This window comes from Chanodichthys erythropterus, chromosome 24 (genome assembly GCF_024489055.1).
Source record: "Chanodichthys erythropterus isolate Z2021 chromosome 24, ASM2448905v1, whole genome shotgun sequence".
Taxonomy (NCBI): Eukaryota; Metazoa; Chordata; class Actinopteri; order Cypriniformes; family Xenocyprididae; genus Chanodichthys; species Chanodichthys erythropterus.
The window spans coordinates 5,972,741-5,995,978 of NC_090244.1; the positions used below are offsets into that span (position 1 = coordinate 5,972,741).

Sequence of the window (23,238 nt, forward strand, 5' to 3'; positions counted from 1 at the left end):
TTACCTCAGAAAACAGCACTGTTTTGGATGCTCGGTAAGTTCCGTCTCAAAATAGGCAATACGTCATAAAATCCGACCAATCACGTTGTGAATGTATCCCTATGCCTAAAGGTTCGGTATCTTTTGGTTCGGTGATAAAATTGACAATGTGAACGCTAACCGGACCAGGACTAAATGTTGTTTTTTTTCTTCTTTGGTCCGGACCAAATGAACCAAACGAACCGAACTACAAGTGTGAACGCACCCTAACTCCTCATAGAGATTTAATCAGATCAACATCATATGTTGTCAGTCTAATCTTAAGACCTTAGCGATGATAAATATCAAAGATCTTGAGTTTTCGTTGAAGGGCGTGTCCGTGGCGGCCTGACAAAGTCTGATGTTTCGCCATGAAAGATGAAGCTGTTGTAACTCAGGTATACTATGTCTGATCTGCCCCAAACTTCACATGAGTGATAAGAGTCCTAGCCTAAAGACGTCTATATGACAATATTTAGTTAGCTATAGCGCCACCTGTTGGCAGCAGGAAATGTGGCACTTTTACATGATTTTGGCATAATTCTCCTGTATTTACTCACTTACATGCATGTCGCCCACTGTTCGCTGTTTTCCTGAGGCCAATGGGTGGCGGTGAGCCCGGGTGCGAGGGCCCTTTCATCGCTGCTTGCAGCTTTAATTTTTTTCTGTTTTTCTTTTTTTTTTTATCTAGGAATGCTGTTCTTTTGAATTATCTATTTACTTAAAAGGATTAGTTCACTTCAAAATTAAAATAATTTACTCACCCCCATTACATCCAAGATGTTCATGTCTTTCTTTCTTCAGTAGAAAAGAAATTAAGGTTTTTGAGGAAAACATTATAGGATTTCTGGACTTCAATGGGGATCAGCAGTTTGAAGAGCCAAATTTCAGTTTCAGTGCAGCTTCAAAGGGCTCTACATGATCCCAGATGAGGAATAAGGGTCTTGTCTAGTGAAAAAGATGAAAAAAAAAAAAAATGTATATACTTTTAACCACAAAAGTGAAAATACGTAAAAACAACGATGTTGGACAATTTTGAAGTTGGAGGAGAAACCTTTCCAACCTGATTACGTAACGTGCATCACAGAGCAGTGCAAGATGAGCATTTGTGGTTAAAAAGTATATACATTTATATTTTTTAGAAAATGACTGAACGTTTTGCTAGATAAGACCCGTATTCCTCAGCTGGGATTGTGTAGAGCCCTTTAAAGCTGCAATTTGGACCTTCAACTCGTTGAAGTCCACTATATGGAGAATAATCCTGGAATGTTTTCCTCAAAAACCTTAATTTCTTTTCGACTGAAGAAAGAAAGACATGAACATCTTGGACAACATGGGGGTGAGTAAATTATCAGGAAACTTTAATTCTGAAGTGAACTAATCCTTATCCTTTTTTTTAAAAAAAAATCTTTACTGTGACTATTGTTTAATTTAATGCATCCTTGCTGAATAAAAGTCTTAATTTCTTTAAAAAAAAAAAAAAAAAAAAAATCTTACTGACCTCAAACGGTAGTGTAGCCCATGTATACAGCCAAAAATATTTCTATTTACACTCTTAAAAATAAGAGTCAATGGAAAGCTGTTTGGGAAGCCCAAATAATTCTAATGCATCCCTGTGAAAACTCCTTTTTTAGTTTGTCTTGGCACCTTTATTTTTAAGAATGTAGATGCAAACAAACTATATTTCCAGATGCAGACACCAATTCAGTTTCTTAAAATCTCATATTTTTTAATTTCATATACAGAATTCACATCAGTCACAAAAAATTGGTACAATCACAGGTCAATAACCTGAAATAGAATAAATATAAGAACTCTTTGATTAGTAAATGTTATGAATAGTGTTAATTGTAATAGTGACGTGACTATCAAAGTGAATAAGAAAACTACAGTCTATATATTAATGTCGTTATTTCCATTTAGTAGTCATGTCAACAGCTCTAGTCATGTTAGTGCTAAACATTTTGACTAAGTTGTTATGTTTTCGTGCTTACATATGTAAAATGTAACGGAAGCAAGCTAGTAAGCAGTCTTTAGTTCCGCTTCCCATGCTGGAGACGCCAGTTCGAATCCCGATCGGAGCGGGTCGAGTACCGTTGGTGCCGTGACCCGGATGGGGGCGAGTGTAACAGAGGCAAGCTAGTAAGAGCTGTGCGTGTAAACCTCACTCCCCTGGACTCCCATGCCTGAGATGCCGGTTCAAGTCCTGTTCGGAGCAGATCGAGTAGGACCCGTTACACGTACACCACCCTTTTTTTCCACATCCTTTTGTCTAATTAATGCGTCTAAGAAACAGCTGAAGGAATAGCTTCAGAGAAGTCTGTTATTGCAGAGACATACAGTAGATCGGGTCTGGTAATGCCCTGCCGTTGTGACTCCAAAATACCAGGATGTGAGGTCAGGGGGTCGGTGGTTACCATGGCAACAGTGTCTACATTCAGAGTCACAATAATGCTCAGTGTTCCAAACAGAACCCTTCTGTATGCCAGCCAGTATGATGTCACGGTGATGTCATTCCGAAGCGGCTCTGGTTTCAGTTCCAAAAACGGCTCGATTCTCGAATATTATCTTAATATCCATTGTAAATCAGTGTCTGCAGAGCTAAAGAGGCCTTGGCTTTGTAGTTTCATGTGATCTGCTGTCAGTCTGCCAAAGAAGGAAAAAGCTGTTAGTATATATCACAGCATGAGCGATCTGACAATTAAATTTCCTTTGAGCTTCAACAGATACCACTAATCGGGAAACTCGTGCACTAAAGTGTGCATGCTGTCTTCTCTGGACAGCTTTAACCAAGTTATTAAAGAGAAGGTGATGGGTCATGAATGCACACAGACTTTTTGCAGTCGGGACTCTTTTCAAGCTCTGTTCAGAGAACCAGCACGACCGGCACCTGCTGTTCACAAAAGCACAGTAAACAAACTGACATTCAGGAACATTCTATCTTGATTAACACAGAATATTAGGGTATCAATTACCAATGTGAATTTTTTAGACATGTTGATCATCAAAAATACTATAACAGACTTTTTTTTTTGCTTGAACTATCCCTTTAATAACACTAAATAATGCTCTAATTTGAGTTTACAGACACGTCGAGGGCCTGTTCTCCAGATAAACATTAAACTTGGTTTTAAGCAGTAATGTAAAGTCTCTCTGGAGCCGTGCGGTAATGTGTGCTGTGTAATCTAAATGTAATACCGCAGTCTGCTCCTCTCATAAGCTGCCTCCTTTTACACAGGGTTATTATGGGTAATCAGTCCAGCCATTATAGCCCTTCATCACGACTGTGCTGTCGTGAGGTCTTTCATCATGCTTTTTTTTTTTTAAACATGCATTATAGCCTAAAAGGTAACATTAGTTATATTCTGTTGTCTGTTAATGTATATGGCTGCATAATGCCAGATGCATTATAGAGAAACATGTCTTTTCAGTGAAATTATTTAAATTGCTCTCTATTCATCAAATAAAGGCTTCAGAAGTCTGCTTTTATGTGGCAGGCTACTTTATAGAGATAGTTCATGATGGTCATGTAGTCAGCTAGTCTGACAATCAACTAGTTGATTTATGAGGTTGACTCAGTGACTTTAAAATTATTTAAATAAAAAAATGGCTATATATATCATGTACTCTGTACTTTTATTGTAGTCAGTGGCAATTTAATATTTTGTTTAGTTTTAACACAACCAACAGGTGCAATCCAACCACTTTTTTCATGCGTGTGCCCATAAATAAGTATCAAATTTGGTGAAAATATCTCATTTTGTTTAGGTTATAGACATGTATATGTATGAGTACATAAAAAAATGACCCATGCATGATTTTTTTGCCACTTGGTGCCAAAATTTTGGCATCTGGGCTGTAATTTCCTACAGTGGTTTTGTCTCGATCGGACTAACCGTTTCGAAGATATTTGCAAACATTGTTTTAATGATGAATCGCAACGTTGCACAAACCATAAGGCGAAACCTAGCATGTTAGGTATCGTTGGATCCCATGAAAATAAGTCAACCACATCAAAAGTTGTGAGCATATGAATATTTGACGCTGTCTTGAAACTTCTCATGCTTCTTCAGGGCATTGTGCTGATGACCGATACCGAGTTTTGTAATGATACGTTAATGCGTTCAAAAATTTTGCTACAAAATGCAAAATGGCTGATATAAAATTGGATATCATATAAATTCGGCATGCTGCCCTGAATCTAACAAGACCAGTTTTATAATTTTATAATACAGGTGTAAACAGGGTGTAAAACATTTTGAGCTTGCCCACTTTCGACCACTTCCAGAGATAGTCGAAACCACATTCGATCGGATTGCTTTCGTATTGTAGATGCTCATGCGGTTGAATGTGTTTGAACAGTGCAAAAGATACTCTCCTCTAATGCATATTTGTCCCAGGAACTGTTTTCCCCCAGACCCGTTGTTGTCTGCGTCTAAAGTACCGTGAAAATTTGGCAAACCGTTCGGAAGTTAAAAGCAAAAATAGCCATTTTTTTCTATTTTCTATCTTTATATCTCCGGACCAGTAGGTGGCGCTGTGCCAAAACGCAGCATGTAGCCTCAGATCAGGCTTGTAATGACATGTACCAAGTTTGGTCTGAATAAGCGAAAGCGTTGCATAGATATAGCCTCGCGTCCAATATCGCATGCTCTTCTTCAAATTTGTTTCCGTGTTATTGAGAATGGTGGGTTTATCAAAAAGCTTTTGATAGCTTTTTGCCAGCATAGTCTGAAGATGATCTGATTTTGAAACTTGGAGCAACTGCCTAAAAAGTAGTTTTTTTGGAGGGAAAATTTTCATGACGGAAAATGACGTCATAGGGTGCAATCGAATCGTATTGAGCCAAGGAATCAGACACTTTGAACAAGTGGTGGCGCTAGAGAGTTTGATCTAGAGACACCAAATTTGTTATATTTAAAGTTGGTACTGTCCTTTATCAGTGTGCCAAATTTCTTAACTTTCCCGAAAGCGGTTCTATTGGCATTCTAATACATATAAGTATATAAGTTTATATTGAAGAATACACATTCAACATTACAGCAGAAGCAAAAGTTTGGTCCAGTCACTGGAAGTGTCTTTAATGTCCTCCTCACCTTTACGTGTGGATTTTGATTGGCTGGCAGCTACTGTGGTCAGATCCGCAGGAAGGCCTACATACACTCCTCCATAGTTCCTGCACAACACACATTTAGATCTCAAATCATCCATTACTATTGTCCGGATTCAGTCTCATATTGATGTTTTCATACTAGCAGAGGTTTTGTATACATTATCATGCTTTCAAAAGACTGTCTAACCTTCGTTTCTCATCATCTGGTGAAGGTTCTTCTGTCCTGCATCAAGAGAATAAAGATGAAGCCATCTCTGTGATTGACACATCAGATATCAATACATGCATGTACTTTATCGTATTTTACTATGTCAATGTCCTCTCTGCTCAAAAAGATCAGTCATCAAAACACTTCATACCGCATTCAGAAGCAGTTTTCATCTCAAGACCCTGTTGATGGACTCTAGTAAGAGCAAGGTATATTTTGTAAAGCCTGTTCAATAGATTTCAATGCACATTCAATTTTCACAATGCTTTCTGACATACTGTTTTTCACCTACTATGTAGTAGGGAAGTATGCGATTTTGGATGCAGCCGAGATTCGCTGCAAGAAGGAGGGGCAGTTATATAAGGACACAAAATAATTTCTCTAATTTCACTATGGAGATTTTAAATAGGATTATACTTATGAAATCTAATCTAAAGCTAAATGGTTTCACTCAGTAAGCGACAGCATATTCGTTTCGGCTTGCGCTGAGAGTGGAAAATCGTTAAATATTTCACACGGTGAGCATTTATTGAACTTCTCTATCTTTTTATAGATGTCAAATGCTAAAAGCACTTCAAAAAGAAGTCACACGCTGATGTCATAACAGAAATCTGCTGTCTAAACACGCTCGGGCGTTTTTCCACTGATGCCACAGTTGCCGTCTGCTGTCTTTGACAGTAAACTGTGAGGTGTCAGGCATTGGGGGGGATGGGTAATGATTGTTGATTGGTTAGCATGAGTTCGGACCCTCAGGGGCCCATGTGCACCACAAAAGCTGCTGAACGGTTAGCTGGAACAGGCCGAGTGATTCTCCCCACAGATTCAGTGAAATACATCTGTGTGTATATGCTGTGTTGAGCTGTTCTGTAGCAGTTGTGCTAATGAATTCAGCACAGCGCTCCGTATTCATTTCTGTCGGGTCAGTGGGGGACGTTAGTGGTCGTGACATTCATTCTGCGGCTCAGATTCATGAATATGGTATGTATGTCATAAATTAAATTACTCACACATCCTTAGCTGCTTCTGGACCTGTAAAAGGCAGAGAAGAAAACATTATTTACTTTTTAAATAATAACAAGTTCCCTTTCGATACTTCACTCGTACTGCGTATGGGGAAAGGTCTCCCTTTTTCCCCGCTGCTGAAGCCTTTTTCAATAACGCAGTGTAACTGCACCGTCATTGGTTCACTCATAGACAAGTTGTTGAACCAATGGCGGCGCGGCATAGCTGCGCGGCCTATGGCGACAAAGCGCGCGAATATTCCCGCCGAAATGGGCGGGGTATAGGGCTATATAAGCAGGCGTTTCGCCATAGGATTTCAGTGTTTTCTCCTTCAGCGACGACATCTACTTCTCTTCGCTGATCTCCGCCTGAAGCCGAAGAAGCTCGCCGCCTTCTGCTCTCGCCGCCGTCTGAAGAGGCTCCCGCAGCGGACTCGCCTGGACTCGCCGGTGGAAGAAAGCGCCGGCGCCCTCGCGGACTGCAGCTTCTAGCGCCGTCGCCGAGCCGCCGCCTCCCGCTTCCCGCTTCCGGCCGCTTCCTGTGCGTCCCCCTGCCGCCATCCGGCGCGCCGCCCTGAGAGCTTCATCCGCGGCTTAAACGCCGCTCTAAAAGAGCGATTTCCAGCGGTTTTCACCGCTTTAAGAGCTTCCGCGGCCCCTCGCCGCTCTAAAAGAGCCACCCAATTGCCGTTTTCACGGCAGCGGCGTCTCACGATGCCCCGCCACTCATGTGGTACTTGCAGGGCCCCCCTGCACGACGACGATGGACACAGCGAGTGTGTCGCTTGCCTGGGCAAGCCCCACGCAGACGGCGCGCTCGCTGGAGACTCATGCCCGCACTGCGAGTGTATGAGTCTCGCTTCCCCTGCGCTCGCGGGTCGCCTTCTTCACTGAGGGCGATCTCGCCGCTCGCGCCCTCCCGTCTCCTTCCTCCCGCGGTCCGGCGAGGAAAAGACAGCGGGGTAGAGCGACTCAGCGCCAGGAGTTGAGCGAGCTCACGCCGGCCCAGCCCCCGCGTGCCTCGCCCTCTCCTCCCAGGGAACTCTCTCCAGTTCTGTTCTCTCGCCCTGAGCAGCGTCCCTCCGCAGAAGCGAGTGACCTCGTCTCATTCGGGGGAACAGACGACGAACAAGACGACTCCATGTCTCTTGCGGCTTCCGAAGCGGAAGGATGGGCTGGCGAGCCGGAAGACCCCGCTCCACCGCCTCCCTTGGAACCCATCGAGCATGGCCAGGGCATGGATGCCGAGCTCTTCCGCATCCTGTCTAGAGCCGTTGAAGAGCTGGACCTCGAGTGGGCCCCTCCAGAGGAGCCGTCTCGCAGCCGCCTGGACGAATGGTTTCTGCCAGGCCGCCGCCAAGCACCTCGCCAGCGTTCAGCGCCCTTCTTTCCTGAGGTCCACGAAGAGCTGACGAAGTCGTGGCGCGCTCCTTACTCTGCCCGCCTCCACACTACGCACCGCTCCGCCCTCACCGCCGTCGACGGCGCCGAGGAGAAAGGGATACGAGCGCTTGCCACCCCTAGATGAAGCGGTGGCTGCTCACCTCTGTCCTCCCGCGGCTGTGGGTTGGAAGACGAAGAGGGCCCTTCCTTCCAAGCCCTGTCGGACTACCTCTACTCTGGCTGGACGGGCTTACACCTCGGCGGGCCAAGCTGCCTCTGCGCTCCACACCATGGCCATATTTCAAGCATTCCAGGCCAAACTCCTCCGCTCTCTGGATGAGTCTGGAATCGACGCGCCAGCCTTCAAAGATCTCCGCAGCGCCACGGATCTTGCCCTGCGAGCTACGAAGGCTACGGCCCAGGCCATCGGTCGTTCCATGGCCAGCCTGGTCGTGTTGGAGCGCCACCTGTGGCTCAACCTAACGGAGATCAAAGACCTAGACAAGACGGCCTTCTTAGACGCCCCGGTCTCGCCTTCTGGTCTCTTCGGGCCTGCAGTGGATGGCTTCACTGAGCGCTTTACTGCCGCGCAGAAATCGTCTCAGGCTATGAGGCATTTCTTGCCTAAGCGCTCCAGCTCCGCTTCTGCGTCTAGCCGCCCCAGGACTGCGCCGGCTCAGCAGAACAAACCAGCCCCACCTGCAACACAGGCAGCGCCGCCCCAGGAGCATCGCCAGCGCTCGCGCCCTGCGAAGCGCCCTCCCTTCCCGAGGCGCCAGGGACCCCGGCCCAGGATTGTGCTGGACCCGGTGCCTCCGAAGTCGTCCTGATTCGTCGGACAGGAAGAGGATGGGGGACCGTCCCGTTACGACCGGACCACCCCAAAAGCTCCCACGGGTAATTTCCCCTCCGCCTCGTTTATTTCCGGGCGTGGGAAACATACTCCAAGTGACAGCTGGGCCCACACCTGTTGCGCCCACTCCAAACGCCGTTTTCACGGCGGACAAATTTTTACCTCATCACAAAAAGAGCAAATTTCCTCTTCCACCCCTCGCGGTGTACGACCCTCTCAACGGCGGTCTGTCACCCAACATTATTCAACCCCTAGCCACTCGGGCCGAGGCCTGGCAGGCCATCCCCGATGTGTCAGAATGGGTCATGGGGATCGTAAACCAGGGCTACTCGCTCCAGTTTGCACGACGGCCCCCCTGCTTCGCCGGGGTGCTTCAAACATCGGTCAATCCGGACGACGCTCATGTCCTCCGGGCCGAAGTCATGTCGTTGCTGGAAAAAGGAGCTGTGGAAATGGTTCCTCCGTCAGAGAGCGAGACAGGCTTTTACAGCCGCTACTTTCTGGTCCCCAAAAAGGATGGCGGTCTCAGACCCATCCTAGACCTCAGGCTTTTGAATCACTCCCTCATGAGACGGAAGTTCAAAATGCTGACGCTGAAGCAGATCCTCGCGCACATTTGCCCCGAGGACTGGTTCTGCTCGCTGGACCTGAAGGATGCGTATTTTCACATCCAGATAGCCCCCGTCACAGACGATTCTTGAGATTCGCATACGAAGGGGTGGCATACCAATATACGGTCCTGCCCTTCGGGCTGTCTCTGGCTCCCCGCACTTTCACCAAGTGCATGGACGCGGCGCTTTCCCCTCTGAGACAGATGGGAATCCGGGTTCTGAATTACCTCGACGACTGGCTCATCTTAGCCCGTTCGCGAGACGAGCTGGAACGCCACAGATCCGTGCTCCTCAGCCATCTACAATGCCTGGGTCTCAGGGTCAACTTAGCCAAGAGCTCGCTATGCCCCACTCAACGAATTTCGTTTCTGGGAGCAGTTTTCGACTCGGTCCGTATGACGGCAGTAGTCTCGCCAGAGCGCGCCCTGGCAATTCAGCAGCTCACGGCATCTGTCACGAACAAAGCCTATCTCCCTCTGAAGTTTTTCCAGAGGCTGCTAGGGCTGATGGCTTCCGCCTCCCCGGTGCTGCAGCTAGGCCTTCTTCGGATGCGGCCTCTTCAGTACTGGTTGAAGTTCCGGGTTCCTCCCAGCGCATGGCGGCACGGCCGCCTATGTCTCAAGGTCAATCGGGCCTGTCTTCTAGCCCTGAAACCTTGGATGGATCCAGTATGGTTCCAACGCGGAGTCCCCCTTACAGGCGGTCTCACGGAGGACGGTGCTCTCAACAGACGCCTCCAACTTGGGCTGGGGCGCTGTGTGCGAGGGCAGACCGGCCTTCGGCTCGTGGAGCCACGAGGAAAGCCATCTACACATCAACTGTCTAGAGATGCTAGCAGTGATGAAAGCCCTTCAGTTCTTTCAGGCTTACTTGACGGGACGTCATGTTCTAGTTCGGTCAGACAGTATGACGGTGGTGTCATACCTGAACCACCAAGGCGGTCTTTCGTCCAGCCGCTTATGCGCTCTGGCGAAACGACTGCTGGAATGGGCTCTTCCGAGGCTTCAGTCGCTCAGAGCGACTCATGTTCCTGGCAGGAACAATCTGGGTGCGGACATGTTGTCACGGAGCAACATCCCCTCCGACGAGTGGATGCTCCACCCCCAAGTGGTCCTCACGATCTGGGAGTTCTTCGGGAAGGCAGAGGTAGACCTCTTCGCCTCAGAAGACAACTCTCATTGCCCAACATTTTTCTCGAAGGAAGTAGATGCTCTGGCCCACACATGGCCCAGCACGCTCCTTTATGCTTTCCCTCCGATCGCACTGATCCCCCAGGTCATCAGGCGTATCAGAGAAGACCAGCACAGAGTCCTTCTGGTGGCCCCGCTCTGGAGGAACCAGGTTTGGTCCTCAGAGCTATTCAGGCTCTCTCTAAGAGCCCCGTGGCCGATTCCCCTGAGACGGGACCTCCTCTCTCAGGCAAACAGAACAATCTGGCACCCACAGCCGCAGCTCTGGGCTCTGCACCTCTGGTCCCTCGATGGGAGCCGACTAGCCTCCCCGAGGGACGTCCTAAATACCATTTCTCAGGCTAGAGCCCCATCTACGAGCGCCTCTACGACCAGAAGTGGTCAGTCTTTGTTGATTGGTGTTCAACACGCAACATAGACCCTGTGGAGAGTGACGTATCTTCCATACTGTCTTTCCTCCAAGAACGCTTGGAAATGGGGCGCTCCCCTTCCACGCTTAAGGTTTACGTAGCAGCCATTGCAGCGTTCCACGCTCCTATTGCTGGCCAATCGGTGGGACGAAACGGGCTCGTGATCCGTTTTTTGAGAGGTGCTAGGCGTTTGAATCCTCCTCGCCCTCTCACTATTCCCTCCTGGGACCTCTCGTTGGTCCTCAGGGCCTTGAAAGGAGCCCCATTTGAACCAATGGGTTCAGCCGACCTCAGGCCCCTAACACTAAAAACCGCTCTGCTACTAGCACTAGCATCGGTAAAGCGTGTTGGCGATTTGCAGGCCCTCTCTGTGAACCCTGCATGCCTCGAATTCGGGCCTGGTGACTCTAAGGTCGTTCTGAAACCTAGGCATGGCTACGTCCCTAAAGTGCTCTCAACTCCGTTTAGAGCTCAGGTCATCTCGCTCTCTGCTCTTCCTCCTCGGCGGACGAACCAGAGCTGCAGCTACTCTGCCCAGTCAGGGCATTGAGGACCTACATAGACCGATCACAGTCTTTCAGACTGTCGGATCAGCTCTTTGTTTGTTTTGGCGGCCGCACCAAGGGTCTCCGGTCTCGAAACAACGCATTTCCCGTTGGATAGTGGATGCTATTAACCTGTGCTACTCCTCACTGGGCACTAATTGCCCCATAGGAGTCAGGGCCCACTCCACTAGAGGAATGGCTTCCTCGTGGGCTTGGTCCAACGGAGTTTCCATCCAAGACATCTGTGAGGCGGCCGGCTGGTCTTCGCCGTCCACCTTTGTCAGGTTCTATCACCTCGATGTCCCGACCTTACAAGCTCGGGTCCTGTCGGTGTGATTAGCGGCTTCCAACAGGTCCCGCTTCACGCCACCATAGGAAGTATCTTCCTTCAGTGTAACCATGGGTTCGGTTAGGCTTTTGCCTCCGCTTGTCCTTTTGCCCCCCTCTGGGTGGCCAAATGCAAGCTATATCGTTCCCAGCCGTGGCACGGCGTGGTTGAATTCGTTCCCCATACGCAGTACGAGTGAAGTATCGAAAGGGAACGTACTCGGTTACTAACGTAACCTCGGTTCCCTGAGATACGGAACGAGTACTGCGTCACTTGCCGTGCCACGAGGCTGCGGCTCAGGGTCGTCGCTTCAGTCGATTGACACTGAAATCCTATGGCGAAACGCCTGCTTATATAGCCCTATACCCCGCCCATTTCGGCGGGAATATTCGCGCGCTTTGTCGCCATAGGCCGCGCAGCTATGCCGCGCCGCCATTGGTTCAACAACTTGTCTATGAGTGAACCAATGACGGTGCAGTTACACTGCGTTATTGAAAAAGGCTTCAGCAGCGGGGAAAAAGGGAGACCTTTCCCCATACGCAGTACTCGTTCCGTATCTCAGGGAACCGAGGTTACGTTAGTAACCGAGTACGTTTTTAAGTCAATATTAAAGCAAGAAAAAATTTTTTTTTTCATAGTCCTACATAAATAAAAGTGAAATTATATATTTATATATATATATATATATATACTTTTAATTCATAGTTGTATCCTCAGACAAGAGGTCAACAGGCCTTAAACTGGAGGGCCGTTGAGGTCTCTGCACCTTCAGCTTCAACTCAGTGTTACATAATGCACTAATCACACAAGCCCTGCTGTCAATCAAGGGCGGACATCAGACCAGAAAAGCTGAACATCACACAGGCCCTGTTTCCACCTGGTATTAACGGGTTAGTTCACCCAAAAATGAAAATTCTGTCATTTATTACTCACCCTGATGTTGTTCCACACCCGTAAGACCTTCGTTCATCTTCAGAACACAAATTAAGATATTTTTAATAAAATCTTAGCGAGGCCTGCATAGCCAGCAATGGTACTTCCTCTCTCAAGATCCATAAAGGATCTACTAAAGGCACTAAAAATATATTTAATTCAGTTCATGTGAGTTCAGTGGTTCTACCTTAATATTAATCAATGAATAATTAGCATCGCACACCTGTAGGTGATAGATAGGTGCGTAGGAAAGGAGACTGGTATAGTAAAATTATGAAAAAACAAAAAATTAAATCCCGCACACTATCAACTTGCAAAACAATAAAAAAGACACTTTATTAGCAACGTTTCGATCGTAAGATCTTCCTCAGGCATAAACATTGTATTCAAACTACATTGTATTTAAAACATCATGAATCACAAAGAATCATCAATATCCAATCAAGATCAGTGATTAAATAATCATTAACACCACATCACATTATTAACTCAACAATTATATAATAAAATAGAATATATATATATATATATATATATATATATATATATAATAAATATAAAGGAGTATTATTAATGATATCATATATCTAATGATCATATTTCATAACATCACATTAAACAATGCTTCATCATTCATACCCATTTGTTTTTTCAACCTTAATATTAAAAAGCGACAAGAATATTTTTTGTGTGCCAGAAAAAGTCTAGTGATGGCCGATTTCAAAACACTGCTTCAGAGCATTATGAATCTTTTGAGTCGAATCAGTGATTCAGATCGTGTATCAAATTGCTGAAATCATGCGACTTTGGCGCTCCGATCCACTGATTTGATTCGTTAAGCTCTGAAGCAGTGTTATGAAATCGCCCATCACTAGATATTGTTAAAAAGTCATTATTTTGTTTAATTTTAAAAATATTCTCATCGCTTTATAATATTAAGGTTGAACCTACGGAAGAGGATTAGGGCCAAGCAATAATAAAAAAATAAACCATCTCAAGATTAAAGTTGTTAAATTTCAAGAAAAAACTCATTAAATTATGAGAAAAAAGTTGTTAAATTACGAGAACAAATTCGTTAAATTATGAGAAAAAAGTCGTTAAATTACGAGAACAAATTCGTTAAATTATGAGAAAAAAGTCGTTAAATTACGAGAACAAATTCGTTAAATTACGAATTTGTTCTCATAATTTAATGACTTTATTCTCAACATTTTATCTCGACTTTTTTCTCGAAATTTAATGAGTTTATTCTCGTAATTTAAAGAGTTTATTCTCAACATTTTATTTTGACTTTTTTCTCTAAATTTAACAAGTTTTTTTCTCGAAATTTAACAACTTTAACTCTCAATGGTTTTATTTTTTTATTATTGCTTGGCCCTAATCCTCTTCCATAAGAACCACTGTACTCACATGAACTGATTTAAATATGTTTTTAGTACATTAATGGATCTTGAGAGAGGAAGTACCATTGCTGGCTATGGAGGCCTCGCTGAGCCATCAGATTTAATCAAAAATATCTTAATTTGTGTTCTGAAGATGAATGAAGGTCTTACAGGTGTAGAACGACATGAGGGTGAGTAATTCATGACATTATTTTCATTTTTGGGTAAACTAACCCTTTAAGAAGTGTTTTGGTTGGATTGGATCGCAAGTGGATGACGCTAGACACAAGTGTAAACGGGGTCTAAAAAGTTTTGAGTTTGTCCACTTTCGAGCACTTCCAAAGGTAGCTGAAAATGCTTTCGACCAGATTGCTTTCGTAGTGTTCGAACAGCCACAAAAGTCACCTACTCTCCACCTACTGACCTCATGCTTAAGCATTATGAGACGCATGCTAGCAAAATGGGATTTAAACTTTGTCGGCCCAAGACCCAAGTTTGGTTTGAAGAAGAAAAATGTACCAAGCACAATGTTCTCTCATCATTCCTGATTTCTAAAACACACTAATGGTGTTCGGCCGCTCTTGCTGCTTTCAGAGCAGAAACGGAAGCTGCTGCTCTCCGTATGTTTTTCCATCGTCTCTGTGCGTTTAAATGTAAATTGCGCAAGCTTATTTTGTCCATTAGATTGAATGATCAGAAAAAGCCCATACATTCACCCACCCACAGACCCTCCCCTCGAAGAAATCAGGACAGAAGTGGTTGAAAGAGATGGATTAAAGCTGCATTTCCACCGCTGGTTATCGCCTCTGTGTAACTACAAAAACAGTGACGTCATGAGCATGCATATTACGTGTTGCGTAGTGTTTCTTTACAAAGTGACATCGCCAACTACTGGCCTGGCAGCAGAATACAGCGTTTTTAGTCGTTATTGTGGATTTGTGTGAACGGGGATCGTTTTGACAACAATGTCGTCTGTACACGAAAAATGCAAAGGAAGAACTTCTCCGTTTTTAGTATATCGTTATCGTGTAAACTTAGAGTACACCAATGTGGGTCATAATTATCAATTAATCAGTCATTGTATAATCAATTAATTATCCAGCTGATCTGCTGCCTTGACATGTATAAATGTTGTTGACTGACGTTCACGTTTTGCTCTTTGTTTACTTGTCACATATTTATTAGTGCACTTTGGTATTTTGTTGTCACCTTCTATGTGAAACTTCAGTAAAATATTTTTCAAGAGACCTTGAACTTCGAATTTGTTTGGTGTGTGGATTCTGTTTTTTTCATGTTTCATAAACTGAATAACACCCAAAAATATAGAAGTTTTTCATACTTTTTGCCATCTATTCTGTTGTCTATATTAATGGACAGATAAAATACATTACATTTATACAGTATATTTAAGTGTATATTTTGTATATACACATTTAAATTATATATAATTTTAAATATATATATATATATATATATATATATATATATATATATATATACACATACATACATATTTATATATATATATATAAATATTGTTTTTTTATATTTTTAAATAAAACAAAATGTGTGTGTGTAGCTTTATGATTTAATAATTCATGCATCAGAGGGTTTGATGTATTATAAAGACTCTTGAACTGAGTAACATGGAGCAGAGAATCATAATCTTTTACTTTGACTTTTCTTTAGTGAAAGAAACCTTGAGTAACTTTATAAGCGGACTTAGAAAAAAAAGGTTGACTATGGCCTCTTTAGAGAACAAATTCCCACTGTGTTTGTACACATAAAGCACACAGAAGAAAAATGACATTGACTTTTTTTTTTTCTTTTTCATCAGATTCGGTCGTTTCTATGCCTGTATTGATTTTAGTGGTCACAAGAGTGATGTTTCCAGCAGTTTTATTCAGTCTGCAGTTCAATTCTTTGGTTACAAACGTTCATTTGTACAGTGACTCCTAATTCACCCTTCAAGACAGAAGCTACAGTAGGTTCTCATGAGATCTCGCGTTTCGCTCTCTCTCACGCATGCTTAGCTGTCGTTTGACAGAGGAGTTTGAATCATTAAAGTGTGTTTATCCTCGTTTTTTGGAGGATTCAGTCATCTATTTTAGACTAATGCATAACCTGAAAACTGTTTCATCAAAGACTCTTCTCTGAGTGTTTTCTTGTCCTCAGGAAACCAAGCTAAGAAACCAGGTCAGTTTTACTGGGCCGAGAAACAACCATCCATCTTGACATCTTACTCCTCGAAGGCATCACAAATGAGATCTCTTTACTGGCTCAGTTGTTTCTTCTAGAGAACAACGAGAAGAAATGCTGCTTTTGATTAACTCTTCAGTTACTCGGATGTTTCTCCTGAGAAAAAGAGTCCAAGATACCAAAGTCTGTTTTCACAAGACTCTTAAAAATAAAGGGATTTTCACAGTGATGCCATAGAAAAACCATTTTGGGTTCCCAAAAGAACAGTGAAAACATTTTTTCCTTAGTGTGAAGAACCATTTCAAAATCTAAAGAACCTTTTTTTGAGGCTCCATTCTCTCCGTTTAGTAATGGATGTCACCACTTTGACATCTCACCTGTCAATCATTCATCATTTTCTCTGTCAGGACATGCAAGGCTAATTCTATTTTTAACCAAAGCTCATTTTCTTTGGCTCTCTTTGTCACGGTTGGTAGTAATGAAGCGCAGAACAAAAGGAGTAGGGAACAAAAGCAGTCTTTAAAAATCCATACCAGAACACTCAGGAGATAATGTAAACACAACAACATTAACATTGACGATACTGGACAAAGGAACTAAGGAAACACAGGGCTTAAATACATGGGGAGCGTAATCAATGTCAAACGGAACCGATGTGGGAACTAATTAGCAACCAGGGAAACTAACTAGGGAACACAAGCAGGCAGACAGGGAAACCAAACGCCAAGTTGGGGAAAGTTACTTTTAAAAGTAATGTATCACAATATTGCATTATTACTTAAGTTACTGTTTGTGGAAAGTAATGCGTTACATTACTTTTGCATTACTTTTTCTCACCTGAGCTTGCTTGTTTGATTTTTAATAATAATACTAATAAAAAAGTTTCCATTTTTGGCAAATGTAAAGACCATTTCACACCAAAAGTGAAACGAATAAAGCCCAAAGTATAGTTACGCATATGCGAGGGTCAGCGTATACAGTGGGCATGATGCGAATTTCGTCATTATAAGAGTATGGGCGTTGTACTTCGCACTTATTAGTATGGCTGAATTGGATCATCGAAAATTAGCAGCAAAGACATTGGTTAATAAAGTGAGATTAAATACATAAAGTATATTTATTTCATTTAATATAGTTAAAGGGTTAGTAGACCCAAAAATTAAAGTTCTGTCATTTATTACTCACCCTCATGCCGTTCCACACCTGTAAGACCTTCATTAATCTTCGGAACACAAATTAAGATATTTTTGTTGAAATCCGATGGCTCTGTGAGGCCTTCATAGGGAGAAATGTAATTTCCTCTCTCAAGATCCATTAATGTACTAAAAACATATTTAAATCAGTTCATGTGAGTACAGTGGTTCAATATTAATATTATAAAGCGACGAGAATATTTTTGGAGCGCCAAAAAAAACTTATTTAGTGATGGCCGATTTCAAAACGATGCTTCAGGAAGCTTCGGAGCATAATGAATCAGCGTATCGAATCATGATTCGGATTGTGTGTCAAACTGCCAACGGCTGAAATCATGTGATTTTGGCAGTCCGAACCGCTGATTCATTTATGCTCCGAATCTTCCTGAAGCATCGTTTTGAAATCAGCCATCACTAAATAAGTCCTTATTTTGTTTTTTTGGTGCTCCAAAAATATTCTTGTCGCTTTATAATATTAATATTGAACCACTGTACTCACATGAACTGATTTAAATATGTACCTTTATGGATCTTGAGAGAGGAAGTGTCATTGCTCCCTATGCAGGCCTCACTGAGCCATCGGATTTCAACAAAAATATCTTAATTTTTGTTCCGAAGATGAACGAAGGTCTTACAGGAGTGGAACGACATGAGGGTGAGTAATAAATCATTTTTGGGTGAACTAACCCTTTAATTATTACAGGTTTGCATACAATTCTGAGATTGTTTTTATTCATTTTAAGGAATACTGAATGTTTTCGTGCAAGTGCGATCAGTAAATGCATGTTCACATTTAGTCCAGAACTACAATAACCATCATGTTCACACAGTGCACACAACACCTCTGACTTTTATTTCTCTCAACATGAGGACAGGAGAGCTGTCGGTCAAAAAAAAGTAACTTAAAAGTAATGTGTTACTTGGAAAAAGTAATCTGATTACAAAACTCTAGTTACTTGTAATGTGTTACCCCCAACAGGAATAATAAAACATAACTGTTATACTCTTCTTGGATCCAGTCTGCATTTCAATGCGAAATGCTGATTACCCGTGAAGCGTTTTGAATTGAAATTCTCTGCACATTTAAATTCATTCGCTGGCTTCTTCAGGGGTGACAGCTGAATCATCTCCAGCTGTTCTTGTATCAGATTTTCAAAGTCCAGGCTTATTCATATAACATTTAGTGCTCAAATTTCATAGCTCAGGACACATAATAGTGTTCTCAGGTATGTTTCAGTTAAATATGAATGGTGTTTCTCCTAAAACTGAGAAATAAAAAGACACAAACAGACAAACGGTAAGAGTACAAAGGGTTCCCCCCCCCCTGCAGTGATGCTTTTTGGTTCCCAAAAGAACCTTTAAAGGAACAGTTCTTAAAAGAACCATTTTTTTTTTTTTTTTTTAGTGTGAAGAACATTTTAATACTCTAAAGAACCCTTTTTGCGCATTTGAAAGGTTCCAAAAAAGAGCCTTTATTTTAAAGTGTAACATAAGGCTCAGATCATTTGGATGGCAAATATTTGAGTTCATACTGAGATCTCTGACTTTTAAGTCAAATTTAAGCACAGTTTGAGATCTCTTCTAAACCTCTAGAGAAGAAAATAAGCAGAATCTGCTTCTTTTGAGAAGCACTGCCGTCTGGGAGAACCGTTTGAGATGCTGAAGAGATCGCTCACACACGCTTTCTTCATTAAGTCTATGAGCACAGGTCTGACCTGAATACATATAAGACGTGAGGGACGAAATCTCCATCCTTCACCTCTCTCAGACTAAAGGAACATTCCTCCACATCTGTCCGCCGGCTAATAACCGAGGACACGAGGCCCCCTGCAGGTATAGGCGCACTTTAACCTCCAGAAATCAAGTGTTTAATCAAACATCCGATGGCACCCGCGCGCGCTAGAATCCACAACACGACACGTCCATTGATAAAAGGCAGCGCGCGTGTACGTGAGTCACACACACACACACACACACACACACACACACACACACACACACACACACACACACACACACACACACTCACCTCCTGCTGTCGTGCTGGTGGCAGAGGAATTTCCACAGCCCATTTTGGCAGCTTTCCGCGTCTGCTTTGGAGGACGGATGAGTGAAGGACGACTCTGATGTGATGCACGAGCTCCCTTGAACGCACCCTCGATCATTCTGCTGTGAGAAAGAGAGAGAGAGAGAGAGATGCCCGAGCCTCACATGATTCGCTCCTCTCCTCCACCCTGACAGGGTTGCTGTGGAAACAGAAGGGGGTGTGGCCAGCCTCTAGTTTTACTAAGATAAATTAAATTACCAAGTTTGCAGGAACTCCGTCCAAACAAGCATGTTAGCAGTAAAAACAGCTCTGCAGGTCAGAATGTACAGAAAACAGAATGTTTTTTACAAAAAGTAAAAGCAAGTAAATAATGAGAAAAATATAAAAATAAATATATAAATAATAAAATCAATAAAAAATGTGATCAAATGTATCAAGAGACATTTGTAAAAATAATTTACATTTACAGTTTATAAAAAATAATTAACATTTTAACGAAATCAAAATAGGAAAGATAAAAACAATAAAAAGCAAGCAATAAACTAATGCAATTAATCAAGGGACTTAATTATATTTAATATAAATTATTTATGTTTATAATTAAAAATTAAAACAATTCACGGGTCAGAATGTGAAATATTCTAACAAAATAAATAAAATAGCCTAGTGAAAAGCACTAAATAATAGGCTAACTTTTTATTAAAATGAATAAATACACTGTGATAAATTAATTGAAAGATTTGATTACATTTCATTTAAATAATTAACAATTATAATTAATATAATTACATTATAATTATTAATTATTATTAATACAAGCATGTTTGTAGCAGTAAATACTGGAAACAGCTTTACAGGTCAGATAAATAAAAAACAAGATAAATAAATAAAATGGCAAAAGCAAGTAAATAATGAGAAAAATATTATTAAAATAAATAAATAAATAAATAATAAAATCAATAAAAATGTAATAAAACATATCAAGACACTTTTGTAAAATAATTTACATTTATAATGTATACATAATTATTAAAAAAAATATTTTAATGAAATCAAAATAGGACCATAAAAAAAGAGCAATAATGTAATACAATTAATCAAGGGAATTAATTATATTTAATATAAATTAGGCTATTTATGTTTATAATTCATTAAAAAATTAATACAATTCACTGGTCAGAATGTGAAATATTCAAACAAAACAAAACAAAAAAAAGCCTAGTAAAAAGCAATAAATAATAGGCTAATAAAAATACTTATTATTAAAATGTGATAAATTAATTAAAAGACTTGATTACATTTAATTTAAATAATTAACAATTATTATTAATATAATTACATTATAATTATTATTAATTATTATTAATACAAGCATGTTTTACAGGTCAGAATGTAAAAGTATTTTTAACAAAATAAATAAATAATATGGCAAAAACAAGTAAATAATGAGAAAATATTATTAAAATTAATAAATAAAAAAATCAATAAATAATAAAATCAATAAAAATGTAATAAAATGTATCAAGTCACTTTTGCAAAAATAATTTACATTTATAATATATAAATAATTATTTTAAAAAAAAAACTAATTTTAACAAAATCAAAATAGGACCAAAAAAAAAAAAAAAGCGAGCAATAATGTAATACAATTAATCAAAGGAAATAAATTATATTTAATATAAATTAGACTATTTATGTTTATAATTAATTAAAAAATTAAAACAATTCACTGATCAGAATTTAAAATATTCTAACAAAATAAATAAAATAGCCTAGTAAAAAGCAATAAATAATAGGCTAGTAAAAATACTTATTATTAAAATGTGATAAATTAATTAAAAGACTTGATTACATTTAATTTAAATAATTAACAATTATAATTAATATTAAATAAATTTGAATCGATATATCACATTTTAACTTTTACCTCAAGGAAGAAGTCCTAAAAAAAACTTATAAACTTTACCTATATAAACCTTAAGTCACATAATTATTAAAAAAGAAAAACAAAACAATATGTTAATGTTGTTATTTATAAAAGTGACAATATACCAGTGTAATCCAGCAGAGGGTATTGTTGGATAGAGTAAAGGAAACTTTCCAACCCAAAAGATTTTACCTTTTCTTATGTGATGATATTTATTGTTTGAGTTCCACCTCGTTTTTAACGACAACAAACTTTATTATTATTATCATTATCATTAATGCTTTATTTATGTGTATTTTTGACGCAGGGTCAATGCCCAGTAAAGAAAACTGCATTTCCCAGGATGCAACCAAAGTAGTTCCGGATCGTCTTTGAGCAGCTGCATGCTGGGAAATGTAGTCCTCATTCCTTGTATTCCGTTCCCACCGTCTCCGACGCGAAAGATGCCTGCCGTCCACCACAAATTATTACTCGAGGAGGCCCTGCAGGACAGTCCGCAGGTAAAAATGTGTTTCCTGGATCTTAGTTCAATGTTTTAGTACTCATAACTGTTTGGTATTGTGCGTTTTGCGTTGCAAAACTGATGATGTAGTTGTCGAGACGCGCGTATGTCGCTGGCCGCAGAGCGAATGCGCGAGCTAATCTAAATAAAACAGTACATTTAAGTGCACGATTAATTAGAGAATCACCTCAGCTCCTTAGGTTGCCTGCATAGTTTATTATTCAAATGTTTTATTATCAGATAAGGGCCATAGATGAGACGAGACACATTCTGCACGTATGTTGATCATATGTTTATAAAGGAGAGACTCGCGTCAAACATACGTGACGCTACAAACGCGCGTCTTATTTTCGGCTTTGGGGCTTTAAAGCTGTAAATGTGTTGCTGGCAGTGGAGTTGTGAATGGAGGGGCCTGTATGGGAGGAGTGAGATGTTGTTTAGTTGGTCAAACCCACAAAAGTCTGATACATGAGATCACATATGCTGTGTTAGATCGAATATATTACTATAAGCACTGAGACATCAGGTGAGTTTGACATAGTATTGATGTTTATTGCAACAGGTTTAGATTATTATCATAATTGGCCCTAATTTGCATGTTATGTTATTGCAGTTCAAACCGTGCAGCCTATCCCACATACTTCTGATATTCTCAGTGAACTAATGATTTACTTCATACACAGAGTTCAGTGTCTGAGTCATACCCCATAATGCTGTGTGCTTGAGATTATGAACACACAGCTGGTCTCCGCCCGGCCAGACACTTTGTTTGCGTTGGAAACATACCCTGAAGTCTGTCCTGATTCCTGACAGAACACACCTGTGGATACACCCAGCATGCTTCACACTGCATGAATGCTTATTGGGTTCATTTAGCACATTTAACACTGTGTGAATATGGAGTATTTACTGGCGTTTGTGTTTTGTGTGGCAGACGCGGTCCCTGCTCAGTGTGTTTGAGGAGGATGCAGGCACGCTCACTAACTACACAAACCAGCTGCTGCAGTCTATGCAAAGAGTGTTTGGAGCACAGGTACACACACATTTCCACATCGACTTCAACTGCGAAGGCAACATGAAATCGAAATGTACTATTTGTGTCTTCATGTTATTGTGCACGACTTATCATTGCATGTTATGTTTAAGAGAAAAAAGATGCAGCCTTTTTGCACTTACGAAACAAATGTTCTTTTCTGCTGATGTCATCAAGGCCGCAGGGGTGGGGAAAAAAATAATAACCAATAATATCACAGCATAGCAACTAGAATCCAATGAAATCCTAGCTCAAAGTTCCACCCTGCATAATTTTCCACTGAATATGCTGTCATACTTGGAAATATGGCACATTATAAATGTTAAATGGATTGTTGTCTTTAAATGTAATTATATTTTATG

General features: G+C 41.3%; 2 protein-coding genes across 2 annotated transcripts in view; one reads left to right on the plus strand and one right to left on the minus strand.

Annotated features, from left to right (window-relative positions):
- Nucleotides 1-5,055: 5,055 nt before the first annotated feature.
- On the minus strand, nucleotides 5,056-19,532 carry LOC137015596 (overexpressed in colon carcinoma 1 protein). Its single transcript, XM_067380644.1, has 4 exons — nucleotides 19,397-19,532; nucleotides 6,347-6,368; nucleotides 5,319-5,354; nucleotides 5,056-5,194 (listed from the first exon to the last, which is right to left on the minus strand). The coding sequence occupies exons 1-4, from the start codon at nucleotides 19,530-19,532 to the stop codon at nucleotides 5,056-5,058; spliced, it is 333 nt and encodes a 110-aa protein (XP_067236745.1).
- A 2,222-nt stretch (nucleotides 19,533-21,754) lies between these two features.
- The window catches only part of appl2 (adaptor protein, phosphotyrosine interaction, PH domain and leucine zipper containing 2), an 18,074-nt gene continuing 16,590 nt past the window's right edge, over nucleotides 21,755-23,238 (plus strand). Inside the window, exons 1-2 of the mRNA XM_067379029.1 lie at nucleotides 21,755-21,841; nucleotides 22,778-22,876. Of these exons, the coding sequence (XP_067235130.1) occupies nucleotides 21,785-21,841; nucleotides 22,778-22,876 (156 nt within the window). The 5' untranslated portion in view covers nucleotides 21,755-21,784. The remainder of the gene's footprint in view (nucleotides 21,842-22,777; nucleotides 22,877-23,238) is intronic.